We start from the raw sequence: 20,997 nt of genomic DNA on the forward strand, positions 1-20,997 counted from the left end.
AAATGACACAAAAATATTTTCTTATTCATAAAGCAAGAATATGACATAATTTTTTTTGTCTTTTTAGTTACTTCTGTTGTACCTAAGTTTTACTTAATTTGTATGCATTTTTATGCTTCTTCTTTGAGAAACCTACATAAATTAATCACTTCCTGTGCTCACTGGTCTGAGAAGCGATATACTTGTGTTTGGATGATGACTAATGAGTTATTGATGCTCAGTAGAAATGATTATCAGGTAGCAACAGAGAGTTTTCATTCCTTTTTCAAAATGAGAAACCAAAAGCAATTTCTTAGATCCATTTTCCACTTACCTTTTTATAAATTCCTCCAGGTTATGGGAAGATGCACCTGAGTGATTAAAATTAAGAAAATAATAATTGTTAGTGAGTTCAATTTAACATTATCAAATTGAGTATGAGAGTCTAATTGGGTTGAATTCATGGAAGTAGAAGCATTATTGTACAATCTTCAGTCAACCAGATCATCACACAGTTGGAGGTAACTTGCTTTTGGTGAGTTTCTATAGTGTTTTATCCTGTAGCTCTACTTCAGGGTTTTTCTGTTTATTTTACATTATATTAAGATAGTCAAAAGCCCTTTGGATTCATGGGTCTCAAGAAATTTCCTAAACATTATTGAATGAACATTTTAGTTGGTCTGAGAAAAAGGTATATATCTATCATCAAAGAGACAAACTACTCCAAATTAAGTAAGGAGTTGAAGGACCAGAAAAACACTGAAAAGGATTCTTTGAGAACGATGCATCTCCCTGGAGAGCTCTATTTAAACTCCTCCTAGCTTCTCTGCTCACTCCTGAAGTTCCTTCAGGCTGTTTAGTGAGTGCAAGGTTCAGATTGTAGAGCGCATATAATGGCATGTGACCATCAATGTATTTCTTACATGAAATAATGCTTAATGAATATTTATTTTATTCTACATATTGTTAAACACTTAGTTCATTTAAACATCAGAACTATTGTTGAGTTAGGGACCATATTATTCCTATTTTTAAATTTTTAATTTTGTTTGGTACTAGAGATAGAACCCAGGGGCGCTTAACCACTGAGCCACATCCAAAGCTCTTTTTTTGGATTTTATTTAGAGACAGGATCTTACTGATTTGCTGAGGGCCTCGCTAAGTTGCTGAGGCTGGCTTTGAACTTGAAATCCTCCTGCCTTATGCTCCAGAGCCGATGGGATTACGGGTGTGCATCACTGCGCCTGACATTATTCCTATTGTATAGATGAGGAAACTGAGGCTCACTTGTGACTGGCCCATAGTCACACAACTACTGAAATGTAGAAACACAATTTAAACCAGACTCTTCCATCTGCAATGCAGAATTCTGATTTCCTGTGGAACACTGATCCTCATCCAGAAAGAGTGAATATGAATAGGTTTATTGCCTTTTTATCTCTGGGGGGCTAGTCTACAATAGCTAGTAGTCCTCAGACAGGTATGCAAATCAGTGGATGAGAGCTGGAGAAAAAACATCCAGTTGCCTCTTTCCATGGGAAGTTTCTCCTATAACTTCCATCCTTGGACGCTTGGGAGGCAGGTGTGGGTGCTTACAGATCCACCTGGAGAAAAGGGCTGTGCACAGCCAGGAAGGGCATGCCAACCAATGTTCCCTTGAGCTGTGTAACCATTCAGTGGTACCCTCTTTGTCACATAGAATTAGTTGCAAATTGTATAAGCAATGTTAATGTTCTCTTGGCTGAATCAGGAACGTTAACACACTGGGATTGAACTCAGCACTTCCAATTGGAAATATACCCAAAATATTGGAGGCACTAAGGACATACATTGTTGTATAACAATCGCTGCTATCCAGCTCCGGAACTTTTCCATCATACCAAAGTGAAACTCTGTAGTCAGCCTTTAATGACTGATAGCTCTAATCAGTACCGTTTTCTCCCAGTCTCTCTGAACTTAACTGTTCTGGGTACTTCATGTAGGTGGGTCATGCAATTTGTCTTTTTTTGTGACTGATTTATTTTATTTAGCATAATGTCCTTGACTTTCATCCATGTGGTAGAACATAGCAGAATTCCTTTACTTGTAAGATGAAATAATATTCCAATATAGGCCATATTTTCTTTATCTACTCATATACTGACAGACATTTGGGTTGTTTCCATCTTTTGATTATTATACATATCAGTTTCAAATTTCTGCCTCCAATATTTTGGGTATATTTCCATTTGGAAGTGCTGGCTTATTTATTCATTTTTTTGAAGATTTGCCCTACAATGTTTATATTTCATTTTTGGAGTGAGGCAGTATTTATTAAAAATGCACACAGTCAGCATATAAGCAGGTGGTACATGCTTGTAATCCCAGCAGCTCTGGAGACTGAGGCAGGAGGATTATGAATTCAAAGCCAGCCTCAGCAAAAATCAAGGTGCTAAGCAACTCAGTGAGACCCTATCTTTAAATACAATACAAAATAGGGTTGGGGATGTGGCTCAGTGGTTGAGTGCCCCTGAGTTCAATCCCTGGTACCACCCTCCCAAATGCACACGGTCATATAAATTAAGGGTAACCAGTCATCTCAGCATGCATGCCTTCCTTCATTCCCTGCATTCCTTTGTGAGCACTGGCTACAAGCCTGTCATTTAATAGGGGAGTAACAAATGAGATGGATGCAACCTCTGTACCCGAGGAGTAGTGTCTGTGGGGGTAGATATATAATAGAGTGCTGGGAATGATTTTTGAAGGCTAGTTCAAAAGCTTGAATAGAGGAGAAACCCAGTGTAATTGGGGGGCCTATTATCTCCACTGGGAGAAGAAACCTGATATTACAACACTGATCCTAAGTGTAGAGACTCAAAGTATTTCTGGATGTTCAATTGCTCTCTATTTTCCTCCAGAGGTAAGAGGAGTGTGGCCCCTGCATGCCGATGTGGTACCCTGTAATGCTCACTTGTCCCCAGGCTCTTCATTCCGTTCCACCCCATGACTCTCCACTTCCCATTTTCAGTAGGATAATAAATCAGGAGGTGTTTAATTCTCACTCCTTGATTTTTCTCTTAATGAGAAAAGGAAATTAATGAGGGCTCAAGCCATGAGTGGGGAAAAAAATTAGAGGACCTGGTTAGGCCAATAATTTTCCTCATTATCTAGCATAGCACTGGGAATTTGAGGTGCAGAGCACCCACAGAGCTTAAGGAAAACAAAATGAAAGCTTGTCATGGCATGCCACTGTCAACATCACCTATGTCCCTTTGCTACTCCAGACAAGGACAGGAGACCAATGGCAACTGGTTGTAGTGGATTTAAAAAAAACAATTACAAATAGCCACCCAAGGAGCAAGGAATGCCTATTCTTTTACCCGAGTGACTTATTTATTCTGATAGGTGTTCACACTATGAGCACAGAATTCTCTTTGCTCCAAAATTTATTCACCGTCCATTTCCTTTGGGAAGTCTCAGTTTTATGAGATTATCTAATTAGTTTGTCACTGCCCTATTATTCTCTTTTATTAATTACCCTTCTTTTTAATTTTTTTTTCCTAGTAGTTTTATTATTCTTTTGCCAGACTCTTGGGCATTTTTTCTTTCTCTTTCTTCCCAATCTCTATTGTCCTTCTTCTGTATATAATCTTCTCCCCAATTGCTGATTTTGCTCCTGATGCTGCCATTTGAGAAAATTTCGAGAACTGGAGGAAGTGAGCAGGAAGGAGAGCTTGTAGACAACGGGATGTGGCAAAAGAAGGCAGACATTTGAGGAGCTCAGAGTTTGTATGCTGGTCTCTATAATTATAATTCAGAGAAATGGAAAAGGTTTGACCTTAGAATAGGAGCATTCAATTTATTTGTCAAGGTGCTCCAATGGAGGACTTATCTGTCCCCAATTAAGGGAAAAAGATGGTCTATGTGGGCCTTTAAAGTCTGCACTCTGGCCCTTTCAGTCTCTTTTAAATAGGGCACAGCACATTGCAAGCAAAGCAGGGCCTCCCATGATCTCAGCATTGGTTAGCCCTCCCTTTGTAAATGAATTTCAGCTTCCATTTCCTCTGCTGAGTCAGAACTGATCACGCCAACAAGCACCTCATATTCTGTGCATTCAAATCAATTGGTAAGACAATTTCAGTGGTCTTCTACATGAGCTTGTAACTTTCAGTGCTTGGCTCAGAATAGGCACTAATGCTCAAATTCTTCTTGGAAAGACATGTGGAATATTAGCTAAAAGTATAATAGGTATTCATAAATTAATTCATTAATTCATCAATATTTATTAGGTACTTACTATGTGCCAGGCATTGTAATAGGTGCCATGGATGCAAAGATATATAGAAAAGACACAATTCCCCTTCTTATGAAGCTTACAATTATTTATCCAGTAACAAACATAAAGTTTCAGAGAAGCCCTGAAAAAGGGGTGTATTAAACTGAATCTCAAAAGAAATTCAGATGTTTCCTAAACTCCTAAGATAAAAAATTGTTAATTAATTCCCAGCGAAATACCCAATGTGGTTTATACACTAGTTAGAAATAATTTTTTAGTTTAATGCTACAGTTGTTATAATTATCTGTATTGTATAGGGCACATCCAGGTTTTCTCAATTCTTGTACAATTAAGGGGATCCTCTTTAAGAAAACAAACAAACAAACAAATCAAAAACCCCGCAAAACACAAAACAAACCCTGACATTACCAGGTGAGGTGGCATTATACCTATAATCCTGGTGACTCAGGAGGCTGAGGCAGGAAGTTTGTCCTTCAAGTCCAGCCTCAGCAAACAAGAGAGTTCCCTGGGTTCAATCTCTAGCATCAAAACAATACAAACAAACAACTAACAAGCAAAAACAAGTCCTGACATTAGTAAGAAGCCAGAGTAGAAAGAGAGGGATCACAACCAATTTTGGTAAAATATCTTATGACTGAAAACTTTATGAAAACATGTGGTCAGCAAGTGTTTGAGGAACCCTCAAGCTCCTGCACCATTAGCTTCAAAACGCTGCCTCCTAGCACTCTTTAGAGTCAAGGAGCTTCATGGAGCATTAGCCCTGAATGGAACCTGAAGACATTTGGTCAGGTATCCCATTTTACAGATGAGGCCCTGAGAGGGAAAGAGACTATGTCATGATCTTATAGCTATTGAGCAATGTCTTAGCTAGTGATCCATTTCAGAGAGCTATTTAATCATTGTAACGTCCATTGCTAATAGACAGTCATGATCAGAAATAGATTATTGTAGTTCTTTTCAAAAGAATCTGTGGAAAGAACTATGAGATGCATTTTAGTTTATTGACTGCAAATGCTCAAACAAGCCATGAAATGGTCTGAAGCAATGATCTGGATTAAAGGTAACAAGCTCAGACACTTGCAGAGCTGGCAGGTGAGGTACATAATTAACCCTGTCTAGAAAGAGCAGTCACTACTCAGTCCCTATAGATTTGTGCCATTCAGAATGGAGGGCTAGTGTTGTCAGATTTTCTGATTTCACAGTGGAAGGTGGAAATCTGGGACTTTATGTGAAATATGTCAATTGTAAAATGTTGCCAACTAATCCCGTAATGGTAAAAACTGTTTGGGGTCATGTTTGCCCTCAATCCAGTTGTGTCCTCCCATAGACAGTATAACATACAATCAACTTATTTAAAATAACTTTAAAATTTCCCCAAATTTTGTTTGAGGATCATAACAGGGTATTAATTATGTAAAGTTTTAAAAATTATTAAAATATTTTTATTTGATAAAAATGATTAGCAGCAGTTTACAATATGTATTTAGTTCAAAATCAAAAAGCAAGAGAATTGGATGATTGATCTTGTGACTACTCCCCTCCCTCTCCTCCTCTGTTTTACTTCTTTCTGATAAGATGGTGTATGTGTGTGTGTGTGTGTGTGTGTGTGTGTGTGTGTGTGTGTGTCTGTGTATACAGGGTATAAAATGAGAAAAGAAAAAGGAATCATGAAAACGAGGCAAGACCCTTCCTCTTTCTTTTCCCCTCTCAACATCTTACTTATCCACTCCCAGACCTTCTTCTCAGGCCTTAAAAAGCTTCTGCATAAACACCTTTACAGTTTATATCAGTAAACACTAATTTTCTCCCTTTCTTCGCCATTCATAGTACTTAGGAATACTTTGACCTATGTCCTTTGACTTTTTATTGGGGAAGGGAAGAGTTACCGGGGATTGAACTCAGGGGCACTTGAACACTGAGCCACATCCCCAGTCCTATTTTGTATTTTATTTAGAGACAGGGTCTCACTGAGTTGCTTAGCACCTTGCTTTTGCTGAGGCTGGCTTTGAACTCTCTATCCTCCTGCCTCAACCTCCTGACGCACTGGGTTTACAGGTGTGCACCACCACGCCCGGCACCTTTTGACTTCTGATCATCATCCATATGGTTCTGAATAAAACAGCAATATCTTTATTGCTTATGGTTTTATTTTTTGCTTACTTTATGTGTGTATGACTAATCCTGAAATGAAGGAATTTTTCCTGAAACACTAGGCACAGGGCATGTGTTCATTAGTGAATTTATTTGGCCTTGGTTTAGAAAGGAAACTAGAGAAAAGACACTGAGGACTGTTTCTTGGGAGTTATTCTCTTCTGTTGTCTGCTAATGGCATTGTGCTTTTCTGCTTCTCCTTTTAACTCTGATCAAAGATATTCTTTGATCCATTCATCAGTGACCCTGCATTGTTTCTCCTTCATGCTTCCTGTTTCTTTTTTGACCCAAGCCCCCAACTTTGGTTTTCTTTTTTCATCCTAATACTTATTCCTTGGCAAGACCATACTAATTCATGATTTGAACTTCAGACTGTATGCCCCTGCTTTCCAATATTCTATTTGAGCCTGGACCCATGCTTCCAATTGCTCAAGGGACACTTTTCCAAAGATGTCCCCTAGAATTCTTAGATGGACCATGGTCAAAATTGAACTCCATTTTCCCCAACTCTACCCAGTTTCTTTTCCCTATTCCCTGTCTGGGATAAAACACAATGACCTGCTTGGCCTACTAAATGAGATATTGTGCCATTATTCTTTGTTCTTCATCACCTCTTGACCCAGACATACAATTGATTATAAAGTACTCTTGTTTCTATTTCTTTTTTGGTACCAGGGATAGAATACAAGGGTGCTTTAACCACTGAGCCACATCCCACCCTTTTTGTATTTTTTTTTTTTTTTAGAGACAGGGTCTCTCTCTGAGTTGCTTAGGGCCTCGAATAATGGCTGAGGCTGGCTTTGAACTCATGACCCTCCTGCCTCAGTTCCAGAGCTGCTGGGATTATAGATGTGCGCCACTGCACCTGGCTTGATTCTACTTCTTAATAAATCTTTATTGATGGGAGACATTCTCTTCCATCCAATCCACCTTAGGTTAGGCTTTCCTCACTCTCCCCTTTACTCTTGCTATGGCTGCTTAAGAGTCTACAAGAAACCACTTTTTCCCCCTTTTCCACACATTCCTAAAAGAATGCCATTAATGTACCTGTTATTGCTAAAAAAAAACTTCCATAGAAGTGTCACTGCTAGTCAAAACTATCTCAAATAGTCTATGAGACCTCAATGTGTAGGATTCCTTTTCTATCATTTTAATGTCTGTGGGATCTGTAGTAATTGCCCTTATTTTAATCCCGATTTTGATAATCTGTCTTCTCCCTTTTTACTGTTAGTCTCGAGGTTTATTAATTGTATCCATCTTTTCAAAGGATCAGCTTTGGTTTCATAGGTTTTCTCTATTATCTTTCTATTTTCAAATTCAATTCTATTCTTATCCTTATTATTTCTTTTTCTACTGCTTGCTTTGGATTTAATTTGCTCTTCTTTTGCTAGTTTCTTGAGGTAAGAGCTTAGATTATTGATTTAAGGCCTTTATTTCTTTTTTCTAAATATAAACATTTTAATGCTATGCATTGCCCTTCAAGCATACTTTTGGCTGCATCCTAAAAACCTGGATATGTTGTATTTCCATTTTCATTTTCATCCAATTAAAAATACTTCTAAATTGTTTTGAGACTTCCTCTTTGATCTGTAGTTATTTACAAATATATTACTTAATTTCTAAATGATGGAAACTTTTCTGTAATGTTCTACAATTGAGATCTAGGTTAATTCCATTACAGTGACAGAACATAGTTTGTATAATTTCAGTCCTTTTAAATTTGCTAAAGTTTATTTTATGACCCAGAATATATTCTTGGGGAATGGTCCATGGGCAGTTAAAAAGACTGTGCTTAGTGTTTTTTGAGTAATGTGTTCTATAAATGTCAATTAGATTCAAATGATTGATAATTCTATATCATTATTGATCATTTGTTTCCTTGTTCTATAGATTACTAATAGAGCAGTGTTGATGTCTTTAGCTGAAATTATAGTTGTGTCTATTTATTCTATCTGTTTTGTCAATTTTTCCCTGATGTACTTTGAAGCTCTGTTGTTAGGTATATGTATATTCAGTATTGTTACACTCTTTTGGCAAATTAATCCCCTTATTGTTATGTAATATCTTTCTTGGTTACTGGTAATTGTCTTGGCTTGGAAGTTAATTTTATCTGATATTAATATAGTAATTGCAGCTTATTTTGATTAGTGTTGTCTTGGTATTATCTGTTATATGATTTAATTTATATTTAACATTGTATTTGAAAGGAGTTTCTTATAGACAGCATCATTTGCCTTTTTCTTTTCTTTTTTCATTTTTGTGTGTTTGGTGTTAAATATTGAATTCAGAGCCTTGTGATGCTAAACCAGTGAGCTCCAACCCCAATACCAAGTCATTATTTTAAAATCCATTCTGGTTGTTTTTAATAGATATGTTTAGCAATTTGCATTTATTGTAATCATTAATATATTTGAATTTAGGTCTACAATTTCATTGTTTTATGTTCATTTCTTGTATTTTGCTCTTATTTCTCTTTCTGCCTTGTTTATTTAAATTTTCTTTTTAGTATTTTAACTAATCAGTTATTTTTTTTTTCACTATGAATTTTTTAACTGCTCCTTTAATTATACTCTAGTTCTGCGTCAGTTTGGAATTGACATCTGTTGATTTTGTTTTCTAAATGTAAGTGGAGATTTTTCTGGTTTTTCATATGCTAAGTAATTTTGGATTTTATCTTGGCCATTTTGAATATTATAAGACTCTGAATCTTGTTTAAATACTATAAGTAATATGAATATTTTTACCTTCCTAGTCAATCAGCCCTGTTAGGTTCAGGTGACAGATTCTAACCAGTCTTGGGTGAGGTTGTGATTTTAATGTCAATTTCATTTTCAAAACCTTCACAGTGTTATTTCAATTTGTCTCATTTGCGTGCCACAGAGAAGCTACTCTAACCTGGGAAGTTGCCTAAGTTCAGTTCTCAAAGTCTTTGGTGTGCTACTTAGGATCAGATTCATGAATGCATGGTTCAGGAGTTCAAATCGATTTTAGGGAGTTACTTTTCAAAGATGCTCCCTCTCCATGATCTCCCTGGTATTTTCTGGTTCCCTGGGTCCCCTCTGTGGTCCGACAGTTAGAAAGTTGTGGCTTTAGTTATCCCACTCTGTTGGGCTCCATGTATAAATTTAGTCATGGCAGAACTGAGTGATGGGAGGACAGAGTGACAAAAAAGGCAACGGGGATTTCCCCCACTCTCCTGCAATCACAATTCTTCCAGCTAGAGAGGCAGTGTCCACCCCAATCCTTCACAATTCTAGGTACAAACAGGTCTCCACTGTTGCTGCTGCCACTGTCGGGAGACCCTTTTCCTGTGTTACAGTGATAGCAGAGGGTTTTTCCTGAGGCGATCTCTCCTGTATCGCTGTCTCCTTTTGCAGTCTGCCTGGAGTCCAGGCTGAAGATATCAGAGGACCACAAAAGGCCAACCTCACTGCTGGTTTGCTGGGAATCCTAACTCTGGTTTTCTTCTCCAGTCAGTCTGCTGGTTACTTTTCAGAGTCCTCCAATAGCTTCCAAAGATTCTGCTCAAGTTTTGTAGTTGTAGTCAGGGGGGAGAGAGAGTGTGGATTGTGCATTAGCTTTCCATAAGGTGACAAATTACCTGAAGTAGTGAAATTATAAGGAGGAATATTTATTTTGGCTCACAGTTTCAGAGGTTTTAGTCTGCAGTTGCTTGACCCTGTTGTTTTGGGCCTGTGGCAGCATAGTACACTATGGTGGGAGAGCATGGCAGAGGAGACCTGTTCACCTCTTGGTGGTCAAGAAACAATAAAAGAAAGGAAAGAACTAGAGTCCCAGTATCCCCTTCAAGGGCATCCTTGAATGATCTAAATTCCTTACACTTGGCCTAACCTTCTGAGGGTTCCACCACTTTCCAGTAGCACCCAGACTGGTGACCAAGCCTTCAACAAAAGGGCCTTTTGGAGACATTGAAGATCCAAACTATAGCAACTGTGCTTACTCTATTGTACCTGGAACCAGAGCCCTGGATGCATTATAAAGAGTACAAAAAAAATTAATGGAAAATATAGTGTCATATATTGACCTAAAATAAACCTAATAGTATTTAATATGAATTAGATTAAAAGTAATGCATACTTTGTTTGCATTTTCTTAATTTAGAAAGCATGTTCAGAAGAATGATTTGTATAATCCAGTTGAAAAAAAAACCTATCATGAGAAATTTAAATTCCTTGTTTCCTCTAAGAATGTTTGCTTGCAATGAACAGACTAATATATTGACCTTGAGCTCAGAATAGTAGATATTTAATAATTGTTTGTTTTGACAGTTTTGGATGGTGTTTCTACTAGTGAAAATGCTTTTAAATTCAGAAGTGTGATTCTAGATTTCAACAACAAACTATGTCAGTGATTCCTGAAAACATTATTTCTTAAAAGAATGTAAGAGTCTTCCCATGGTGGATCTAAACTACCTCCCAGTCTCAACACTTGACACGGCCCCACAAGTATCCTTCAGCTATGTTGGATTTTCCTCTCCCTCTTCCCCAAAGATGTTTTTCCCTCAGAGCCTCCCTGCCCTGAGTTACCATCTCTCTGTAACTTTTTTCTCACTTATTTCTGCAGGGCTCTCTGCACAAGCTTTAACTTTTCTGTGAAGTCTTCCTCTACTTGTCCAGGCAGAATTAAGTGCCTCTCCCCTCCAGAGACCTCAACCTGCTTCTACTTTAGTGCCGCTTTAACAGGACCATGGTTATTTCCTTAGTTGTCTCTCTTTCACTTCTAGTTAATGATGTCCTTGAAGGCAGGGGCTTTGTCTTGCTCACCTTCCTATTTCTATTCCTATTGCAATACTGGAGAGAAAGAAAGAGAAGACCAGAGGCAAAAGGCACCTCCCAGGATGCTTTGGGGCAGATGTAAATGCCACGTTCTTTTCAGTTATCAATACAAGTAGTGGATAACTTTCTCCTTGGTATCTTTTATCTAAACCTCTAAAAAAAGAGAGTATTGAAAGGAAACCCCTTAGGATTCAGGATCCCTGGCCATTACATTTTTAAAAATGTAAGATATTTGCTTCTGAATTTTCCCCCGGCAGGTACGCTGACACAAGCCGCACAGATGAACATCTTGACAAAACAGAGAGATCAGAAGTCCATACTCTTTATATTATAATCTCTGTCATGGGTCCTGCTCCGACCTAGATGGGTTGCATGAATAAATCCTAAGAAATAGTCCCACTTGAATCAGACTATCTTCATCACTTAATGACCCTTTCAATCCTAAAATCTTGCAAGAATGAAAGATGAGAATAATAAGTAGTAAAAGGGTGGATTGTGTCACTTTTAGATGTATCATATTGGGATATTTCTCTTTTTAAAAGTTTCTATTATAATTAAACACTGAATCTTGGAGATAAATTTGATCCTGATGAGAAATAGCAGCTTTTGACACCTGTGGGTATTAAATGTGTCTCTATGCATTTTTTTTTTTAGATCAAGCATTTCAAAATTATTTCTAAAATCTGTCTCTGTCACTGTGACCACACTGTGTCAAAGCTCCCCAAACAGAAATGTCCTAGTTGTTCTGTTATAAATAATTCTGTCATCGTCTGTCAAGGTTTTGGATTGAGACCAAATACTCAACCCAGTAGTTGGGCTCACCACATACTTTCTGAAGGCCTACTTCAGCTTAACAAAGGTGACTTCTGTGCTCCTCTCCAATGCTCCCCTGTGGCTATTAAAAAAAATTGTTTTAAATTTTTCATTTTGATGTAATTGCTAAAAGTCTGGAAAAATAGAATAAAGGATTTGCATATACCCTTCACCCAGTTTCCCTAAATGTGGACATCTATAATAATCATGATACAATGACCCAAATCAAGAAATTAATATTGGTATTACTGTCTTATCTATAGACCTCATTTAATTTTCATTAATTGTCCATTAATGAGCACTTTCTTGGGATCCAGGATCTAATCCAGGATTGCATACTGTATTTAGCTCAAGACTCCTTTAATCTGGATTGATTGCTTAGTCTTTATCTTTTGTGACCTTGACACTTATGAGCAGTTGAGCAGTACTGTGCAATTCTTTGTGTGAAATGTCTCTCAATCTGTTTTTTTTTTTATGTGTCCTCATGATTAAACTCAGGTTATGCAATTTCTGGAAAGAATACAATGGCGAAAGCTCAGTTAGCTTGTAAAAGGTACAAAACTTGTTTTGTTCCAGATACAGACCACGGTGATGTCTTAAAATAACTGAATTCAGCTAAGCCTGGCTTAATATCTATTTTTTTCCAGTTCATTTGCAGTTTATCTGCTCATTCTACTTTTACTTCTTTTTCTTGCCTCTATTCCTTTCCAAGGAGATGAGACTACTTTCGACAAAGAGAACTGGCATAGAACGTTGGGTGAAGGTGTCTCATTCTGACACTCAGCTAAGTCCAGGACAGGTGTTGATTATTCAAGGCAGCAAGTTGGTGACTTTTAAGGCCAGAACCTGAAAGGGGGTCAGTATGGCATGGTTGGGACCATAGCATTCAGCGTGAGACACATACAGTTGAAGATTTGCTACCGATGACCTAGTGGACTGTAGTTACTTAATCTTTCTGAGTCTCAGATTTCCTCTTTTGCAAAATGGAATTATTTCATAGATTGAATGTGGGTAGAGTATGTAAAGTACTTGTCATAGTGTCTTAGAGAAGATATTTAGTGTTAGCTAAAATATATAAAAAATATAAATGTGATAATAATAATAATAATAATAATAATACTCATACATCTCTGCAGTTGAATTCACTCACACTGTTAAGGATGGGCCTGGAGAGTTGGATCTTAATTCATGGTCTCTAGCAATTTTCCTAGAAATATGTGATTAACTGACTAGGTTCTGAAAGGACATCAACCTGGTTTTTTTTTTTTTCCTGGCATGGAGTAGTGGTGTTTCTGTGCACAGGGCTAGCTCCTTTGACAATACTCTTGCTCACTGGGGAAGCATGCTCCTTTGTTAGTTTTCTTTAAGTCTAGCAGCAGAGTGTACTACTCCTTGATGTACTCAGAAGGCTTTCAGAGGCAGCTTCCCTCTTTCAGCTGGACGCTGCAAGACAGAGACAAGATCTTTTCCTGAACCCAGCTCAGGTTCTCCACCTGGGGCCTTATACAATCTACCCGCCAATGACAGATTTACAAGAGAAAATAAGCAGATGTATATTAACATGTGTACTTCTTGGGAGCACATGTACACATGGGAGCACCTAACAATGAGCAATACAAAAGTCTGGTTAGAACTTGGGTTTATATACCATTTTAGGTTAAAGGAAAAAGGATTGGTTTTTGGGTCGGGGAAGCAAGTTATGGGAATGTAATCAGGAAGAGCTGTAAGCAACTCTTTTTTTGTGGGTGAGGATACTGGGGATTGAACTCAGGGGCACTTGACCACTGAGCCACATCCCCAGCCCTTTTTTGTATTTTATTTAGAGACAAGGTCCCTGAGTTGCTTAGTGCCTCACTGTTGCTGAGGCTGGCTTTGAACTCTCAATTCTCCTACTGCTGGGATTACAGGTGTGCACCACCATGCCTGGCTGTAAGGCACTCTTTTATGCAGGTTTTACTGGAGGTCTTCTCCACTAATACAGGTTGTTAAGAGTCCTCTTCTTAATGAAAATTTCCTTAATAAATGTACATTTCCTGTACATAAGGAAAGCTTATGCATTCATTGCTTTAGATTTTTTCTTTTGTCTGCAAGTTCACAAGTGGCTATTAACTCAAAATAATCCGCATGCTGAAGAGGCACATTTTGAAATGGTGTATCCAGTACCCTCAACTCCTAGGGTCTGGTCTACTCTCTAGAGTTATCTTTATTCTTGGAAGTTTTTCTAACTTGCTGGGCCCTAAAGGCCTTGTCTTGCTTTCACTTGAGTAGCTTCCAGCCACTTCCAGCCACTTGGGAGAGGGTTGAAAATTCAAGTGGCCATAGGGCCCAACAGCTAGGTGTACATGAGCAGAACAGGACTGCATAGCATATACTGTACCTCAAGGGAAGTCCACCTCCCAGCTCCCACCAACTGTTGCCAAGCAAGAGTGTGGCCCAGTGCTGCCAGAGCTAGTGATATTTTAAGATGAACAGAAAGCTGAATTTTTAGTAACACGCTTAATTTTTAAATGACAGCAACAAATTAAAAAGCAAAAAAAAAAAAAAAAAAAAACCAAACATTGTCTGAGCCTATGGCTTGCTAGCTGATATAGCAATCCAAACTCATAGAGCTTGGATGAAAGTTGAGACTCATCAACTATAAATCCTTTATTTTACACATAGGGAAATTTACAAAGAAGAAATGACTCACAGAATTCATAGAATCAGCCAATCAGAGGTCAGGACTTAGAGATCAAAGCATGTGTTAACATTAGATAAAAGTCTTTTTATCTTCTGTGCCTGTTGTTGTTACTGGTGCTCAAAAATATTAGCAGAATTAATGATGCTATAAAGAATTAATGAATCTAGGGCCTGTGTGTCCCCTGGTTTTTCACTGGAGAGAGATAAGAGTGAGTTGTCCTGTGTTTGTAGTTTACAGATAAGGTAATGTAATTTATGCTGATGGAAACCTTGTCTGCCAGTAATCTCCTGTGGCTTGTGATCAGAGCAGCGATGTGTTGGGGAGACAGTTCAGGCAGCCATCAAAAAGGAGTACTGGGCTCTCCTCACAACATAGCTGTCATGGTCACACAGTTCCTTGCTTCATGTAAGAATCCCCTTTCTTCTATCTTTCCTTCCCTCCAGGGCCTTCCTACTCAACCCCTCTTAGAAATTCTCCCCTCACCTTTCCCTGCTCAAGTTTCTCTCCCAATATTTTCCACGTAGTCTTCCCAATACTGTTTTCTATATATGACCCGATTATGGATTTCCTAGACCATCTTGAATTTTGCCCCTTTCTCCTAGTTTCTCTAGGTCTGTTCCATTCTCTCCCATTCTCCAGATGGTTTAACCAAACTCTGAAGAAGGGAACAACCAGATGAAGTTTTTTTCAGAGTGTGGAGTGTGGGGCTGGGGGAGGGTAAAGAACCTAAGAGGTTTGAGACCAAACTTAGTTTGAGGCAAGGGGCTGAGGGGTGGCATGGATGAGGGGGTGAGACCTCAAACACTGTGCTTGAGCAAGGTGTTGCAGTTCTCCACTCCTCATCTCTGGATACTTCAAGCTAGTCCCCTGCCCCCCCACCACTCTCCTTGTAAGTGCACAGAGAGGGGATGCCTTTCTCTGTGTGGATGGGAGATTGGTCCTGGGAAAACATGCATTTAAACACTTTTGAATTTCTGAAACAAATTTTCCCCAAATGTTTACAAAAACATTTTGCTATATTTGCCAAACCAAAATGGGAAAGGTTGTCCCTGAAAAAGGCATAAGATTCCAGTGAAGTCTCATGTGCAAACTAGAGGGCCCGTGCATCCCATAAACCCACCACAGCATCTTGCTCTGCAAGTGTGTGTTGCGGTAGTGGAGATTCAGGACTGGGATTTGTTTGCTTTTAAAAACAGATGAGTTTTATTTATTTTGAAAGAATATGCCTTATGGATACTTTATACTTACTTTATTTGTATTTCATACCATTTTAACAATTTGCTTTCCTTCTACACTTTATTTTATCTTTTTGTCTTGCATTTATCTACTTATTTTAAATTTTATTGTGGTAAGAACTCTTAACAAGGGAATTACCTTCTTAAGGAATTTGTTAAGTGCACAATACAGTATAATTAGCTAGAGGCATGTTCCTGCATGGTAGCTGTCTAGAACCTAATCATCTTGCATAATGAAATGGCATTCCTGTTGAATAGCAACTCCCCATTCCTCCTCCCTCCAAGACCCTAAATGACCAATTTTCTACTCTTTTCTTATATAAGTTCAACAACTTTAGATGCCTTATAAAAGTGGAATCATGCAATCCTTCTGTCCCTGGCTTATTTCACTTAGAATCATGACCTTAGAGTTCATCCATGTTGTTGCATACGGCAGAATTCCCTTCCTTTGAAAAGGCTGAATAGTGTTCCATTTTGTTTACATACCGATTTTCACTATTCACTTGTGTGTTGATGGAGAGTTAGGTTGTTTCCACCTCTTGGCTATTATGAATCATGCTTCAATGAACTAAGTGCAGATATCTTTTTAAGTTCCATTTCTCAATTCTTTTGGATTAATATTCAGAAGCAGTATTATTGGATCATATGCTAGTTCAATTTTTAATTTTCTGAGGAATCACTATATGATTTTATAAAGTAGATACACTTTACATTCCTACCAACAATGCATGAGGGTGTGTTTCTCCACATCCTCAGCAACACTTGTTTTTGATAACGGCATCCTAACAGGGGAAAGTGGATATCTCATAGTCATCCCTACCCTTTATTTTAAATGAAGCATGATCCTGCCAGTTGTGGGTTTTGCCCAGCATGGGGTATTTAGGTTGGCAAAGGATTATTGTTTACATTTTATTTCTCTGCATAGGTTCAATGTAACTACTGAGAAACATTCAGGTTAAGAAGGTGTGTGACCCTACTATGTGCATCAGATGTTGAGCTCAGGGCTATAAATACAAATGTCAGCCCCATGTGGCTCCTGTTCCCTCTTCAGCTGAGAAGCCAGTCTTAAAGCAAATAACTCAACCACAAGTTCAAGAAGATGCAAGAACGTAGGCATGAACATAGGGTCTGAATGGAGTAGTTGGCCCTGTGAGTTTGGGGATGAGGGAGCATTAAACCAGGCAAGGACAAGGAAGGCAAAGTAAGAGCTCATATTTACTGAGTCCTCACCAAGCAAGAGGCTCAAGAATAGTGCCCAGGTCCCAAAGAGCAGAACATATTGCTTAGGTATGAGACATGGCTTAGGGCTCATGTTTGCCCTGATGGCCACTTAGGTGGGCTGGATATCTCTGGCACTGCCTCATTTGTGGTCTGGTCTCTGAGGGGTGAACATCTTTGCTGGAGAGAAGATGAAGACTCTTATCTGCTTTTCCTCTACCCTTGGTCCCCAGTATAGTCCAGAGCTCCCAGTTCAACCAGCCAAGGTTGCCCCCCGGCCTCTTCCTTTCCTCAGCTCCTTTACCATTAGAGATTCAGCCTTTACTCCTTCCCTCCCTTAGCCCTGCCCTTCCTTTTGGTTCCTTCAGCTCCTCCAGCGGAGTCCTGAATGCCTTTGAAGGCTGAAGCCACATTCCACTACCCAGGGCTCCATCCCCTGTCCTTTGCCCCAGCTTCCCCATCAGTCTCAGAACTGCCATCGCCAATTTCCTTCACTTCTCACTCCTATCCCAGCCCAGACTTTTCCTCTCAGAGGGAGCCCCTTCTTGAAAGATACGCCAGGTCCATCAGGCACCTCACTCATCCTGGTTACCTTTCTGCCTGCCATTGTCCCCAGGGGCCTGGATGCCCAACTCGTGATCCTTCTGTTGCCCTCAAGTATGGGGAGCTGTGCCTCTTCCTACTATTCCTGTGTGTGTTTTTAATATGTGTGTGTGTATATGTATATGTATATGTATATTTATTTAGTTGTAGTTGGACACAACACAATATCTTTAATTAATTAATTTATTTTTATGTGGTGCTGAGGATGGAACCCAGCACCTTACACGTGCTAGGAGAGTGCACTATCACTGAGTCACAACACCAGCCCCTATTCCTGTGTTTTTAAAATTTATTCTTATTTTGTTTCTTTGAAAAATTATTAATATAGAAAAAAAATGACTGATTTAGAAAATAACGAATAAATGAAAGTACATGTAGTAAGAGGGAGCTTGCATCAGTCGTTTCAGTGGCTCTCCAGTGGTGGACATTCAGGAAGCCCTGTGGCTTCTCATTCAACCCACAGCAGCCCCGTGCTGTTCGGGTATATACTGTCATTATCCTTGTTGTGGGTGGTGGCCCTTTCTAGGTCTATCATGCACCTGGTTTTGTGATGCAGTTACAATGTCATGTGCCATAGTTTAGGAAACTGGCTTTAACAGAGTAGGACTGCAAAAAGAGAAGGCAACTGTCCCTTCCATTCCCCTAACTCAGTTTGGGTGCAACCTCCCCCTTCCCCCTGAGAAGGCCAAGTTGAAGAGGGCCCCCTCAAGCTGGCTTGTCATCTAGCCAACCCACAGTAAGATCCAGGTGGTCTTTGGAAACTGTGCTTACTGAACCAGGATCCCCACTTCATGGATGCAGCAGCAGGCTAGAAAGATTAAGTGCCTGACCCAAGACCCACACCCATTCCAGGGCCAAAATTCAAAGCCAGTTCTGTTTTGCACTTTAAGGAAAGAAGATTTTATGAGGCAGTAGGAGAGGGAAGCCTTTGCTCTCTGTTTTCTGGACCTCATGTTCAGGATGGTAAGGGGGTGTTCTGTGGGGAGCCGGCCAACTCCACAGCATTTTGACCCTTTTCCCCTTCAGTGCACTGGCTGCCTCCTTCCCTGGGCTGTTTCATCTTGTTGGAAGCTGTAAGAGCCACTGCCAACCATGTCCTTTGCTGATCATAAAGATAACTTGGCAGGAACCCGATCATTCTTAACCCCCATGCTAGGAAATTATTCCTGAATTAAAAATGACTTCTACATTTTACAGTTTAAAATGCTCTATAATCCCTGGCAATGATTCTATAACAGAGAGGTTGCTATAGAAAAATTTGAGATCTCTTATATAAAGGTAAAGAGGAAAATAGGAGCTGTTTCCTTTAATTCTTACTATACAATTTTTAAGAAACGTCTTAATATTCCATTCAACTCTTTCTTCCCTTTTTCCTCTTTCTCTCTGGCTGGTTCTAAAAAATCAGTGCAGCACTATAAATATGCAGAATGTGGAAAGCTGATTTTTCCTATATCTAATAAAAACCTTGGGGAGTAATTGAAATAACTTGGCGTGGGTAGTCAGGTTACATGCTGCATAATATCAAAAGAAAACCCAGAGCAAGGAAAAACAACAGAAAATAGGAAGAGGGGCTGGAGAATGATGAAACCAGGGCATCAAATAATGAGTAACTACGAGAATCTAAAATAAATAAATAAATAAATAAAAAGAATCCTTTTAGAATTACATTCTTAGAAAAAAAGTCAAGAAGCATCTTCAAAGAAGTAATACTAGACAAGGTGCACATTTTTATACATTTCTTAAGGTTTCAAATTCAAAGAAAAGGAAAGAAATATCCATTCCTCCCCTGTATCTATTCATTAGATGAAGTCTGGCAGAACACACAGGTATCCATCACATTTTTGACATGTTTTCACCATGAGATCCTCCTCCCATTTCCATTTTCTCTCCCTGTATTATCCAATAGAATTTTAAAGGAATGTTGTCAGTATGACAGGTCACTCAAGGAGAACCCTCCATTATCAATTGTCCAGGGAACCTTTTGGAGTACCTTACTCTGGTCTTTATGATTTTATAAAAGGCTACTGTATTCATTATGGGTAGGAAAGTGATGTTGACATGTCTGGGTCTCAGGAAAGAGAAATGTGGGTATGGAAGCCGCGTGGAGAGAGAACACCCTCCAGTTTGCATTTCTCACAGAATCTTCTGTCTCAGTATTCTACACTACCCAGCTTGTTACCCTGCGAAACTCCATTACTATTTCCAGACTCAATTTATTTCCAGGAGTTTAAACAGGTTATTGCTACAAATAAATGAAACCTTTTGGAAACAGAAAAGTCGGGAGGAGGTAGTAATCACCTATATTTATCAAACATAATGGATGATACTGGTATATTTTCTATCAATCTTTCTTCTTTGATACAGCTGTTTTTTTTTAATTTTTTTTTTAAAGAGAGAGGAGAGAGAGAGAGAAGAGAGAGAGAGAGAGAGTTTTTAATATTTATTTTTTAGTTCTCAGCGGACACAACATCTTTGTCTGTATGTGGTGCTGAGGATCGAACCCGGGCCGCACGCATGCCAGGCGAGCGCGCTACCGCTTGAGCCACATCCCCAGCCCCTACAGCTGTTTTTTTTAATGTGGCAGAAATTGAAGTATGATATCCAGTTTTATATTTTGGCAAAGTTTTATTCTTCCAAATAAAAAATAGACTGTTAGCCATCATTTCTAGAGTTGCATAATATTCCACACAGATGAGCTTTTGCTCCTTTTGTTTTTTAGTCTGCATTGAAAGACAGTGTTTGACAGCATTGGGGCTTTTGAATTTCTTACTAAAGGAAAAGAGAATGTACTGCCGGGGCTCATACCTGTAATGATTCACAGCTAGGATCGATGGTAACTGCCCAGAAATTATCGGCTAGAGAGGTTAAGGTCGACTTCTTTTTAAAGATCATCTCAGGTCATAGACTAGTGGTTGATTATCTTTGTTGGTGTCTGAGTCGAGTCAGACAACCAGGGTAGACGATCCAGTCCTGTAACTTACTATCTCTGTGACCTGGCACAAGATTCTCTGCCTATCTGTGTCTCCATTTTCTCAGAGGCAACAGTGTGAATAGCCTTATAATTCCTCCATTCTTAGAAATAAATTTTAACACACTCAATCATTGGGTTGAGTTCTGCAATCAATGTGAACATTGCAATTTTTCCTTCCCCTTTCCCTGGCTTAACACCCCCCAGTGCTCTAACAATCAGTGGTGTCTTAGCACTGAGGAAATATAATACTACTTGTCTGACAGTGTTTACAATGG

The 20,997-nt window shown here is 39.0% G+C and overlaps 1 protein-coding gene across 1 annotated transcript in view; it reads right to left on the reverse strand.

Moving 5' to 3' along the window:
- The window catches only part of Aoah (acyloxyacyl hydrolase), a 209,591-nt gene that overhangs the window by 35,404 nt on the left and 153,190 nt on the right, over window positions 1-20,997 (reverse strand). The window contains exon 14 of the mRNA XM_077796782.1: window positions 314-350. Coding sequence (XP_077652908.1) covers window positions 314-350 — 37 coding nt within the window. The remainder of the gene's footprint in view (window positions 1-313; window positions 351-20,997) is intronic.

This window comes from Urocitellus parryii, chromosome 3, assembly GCF_045843805.1.
Source record: "Urocitellus parryii isolate mUroPar1 chromosome 3, mUroPar1.hap1, whole genome shotgun sequence".
Classification (NCBI taxonomy): domain Eukaryota; kingdom Metazoa; phylum Chordata; class Mammalia; order Rodentia; family Sciuridae; genus Urocitellus; species Urocitellus parryii.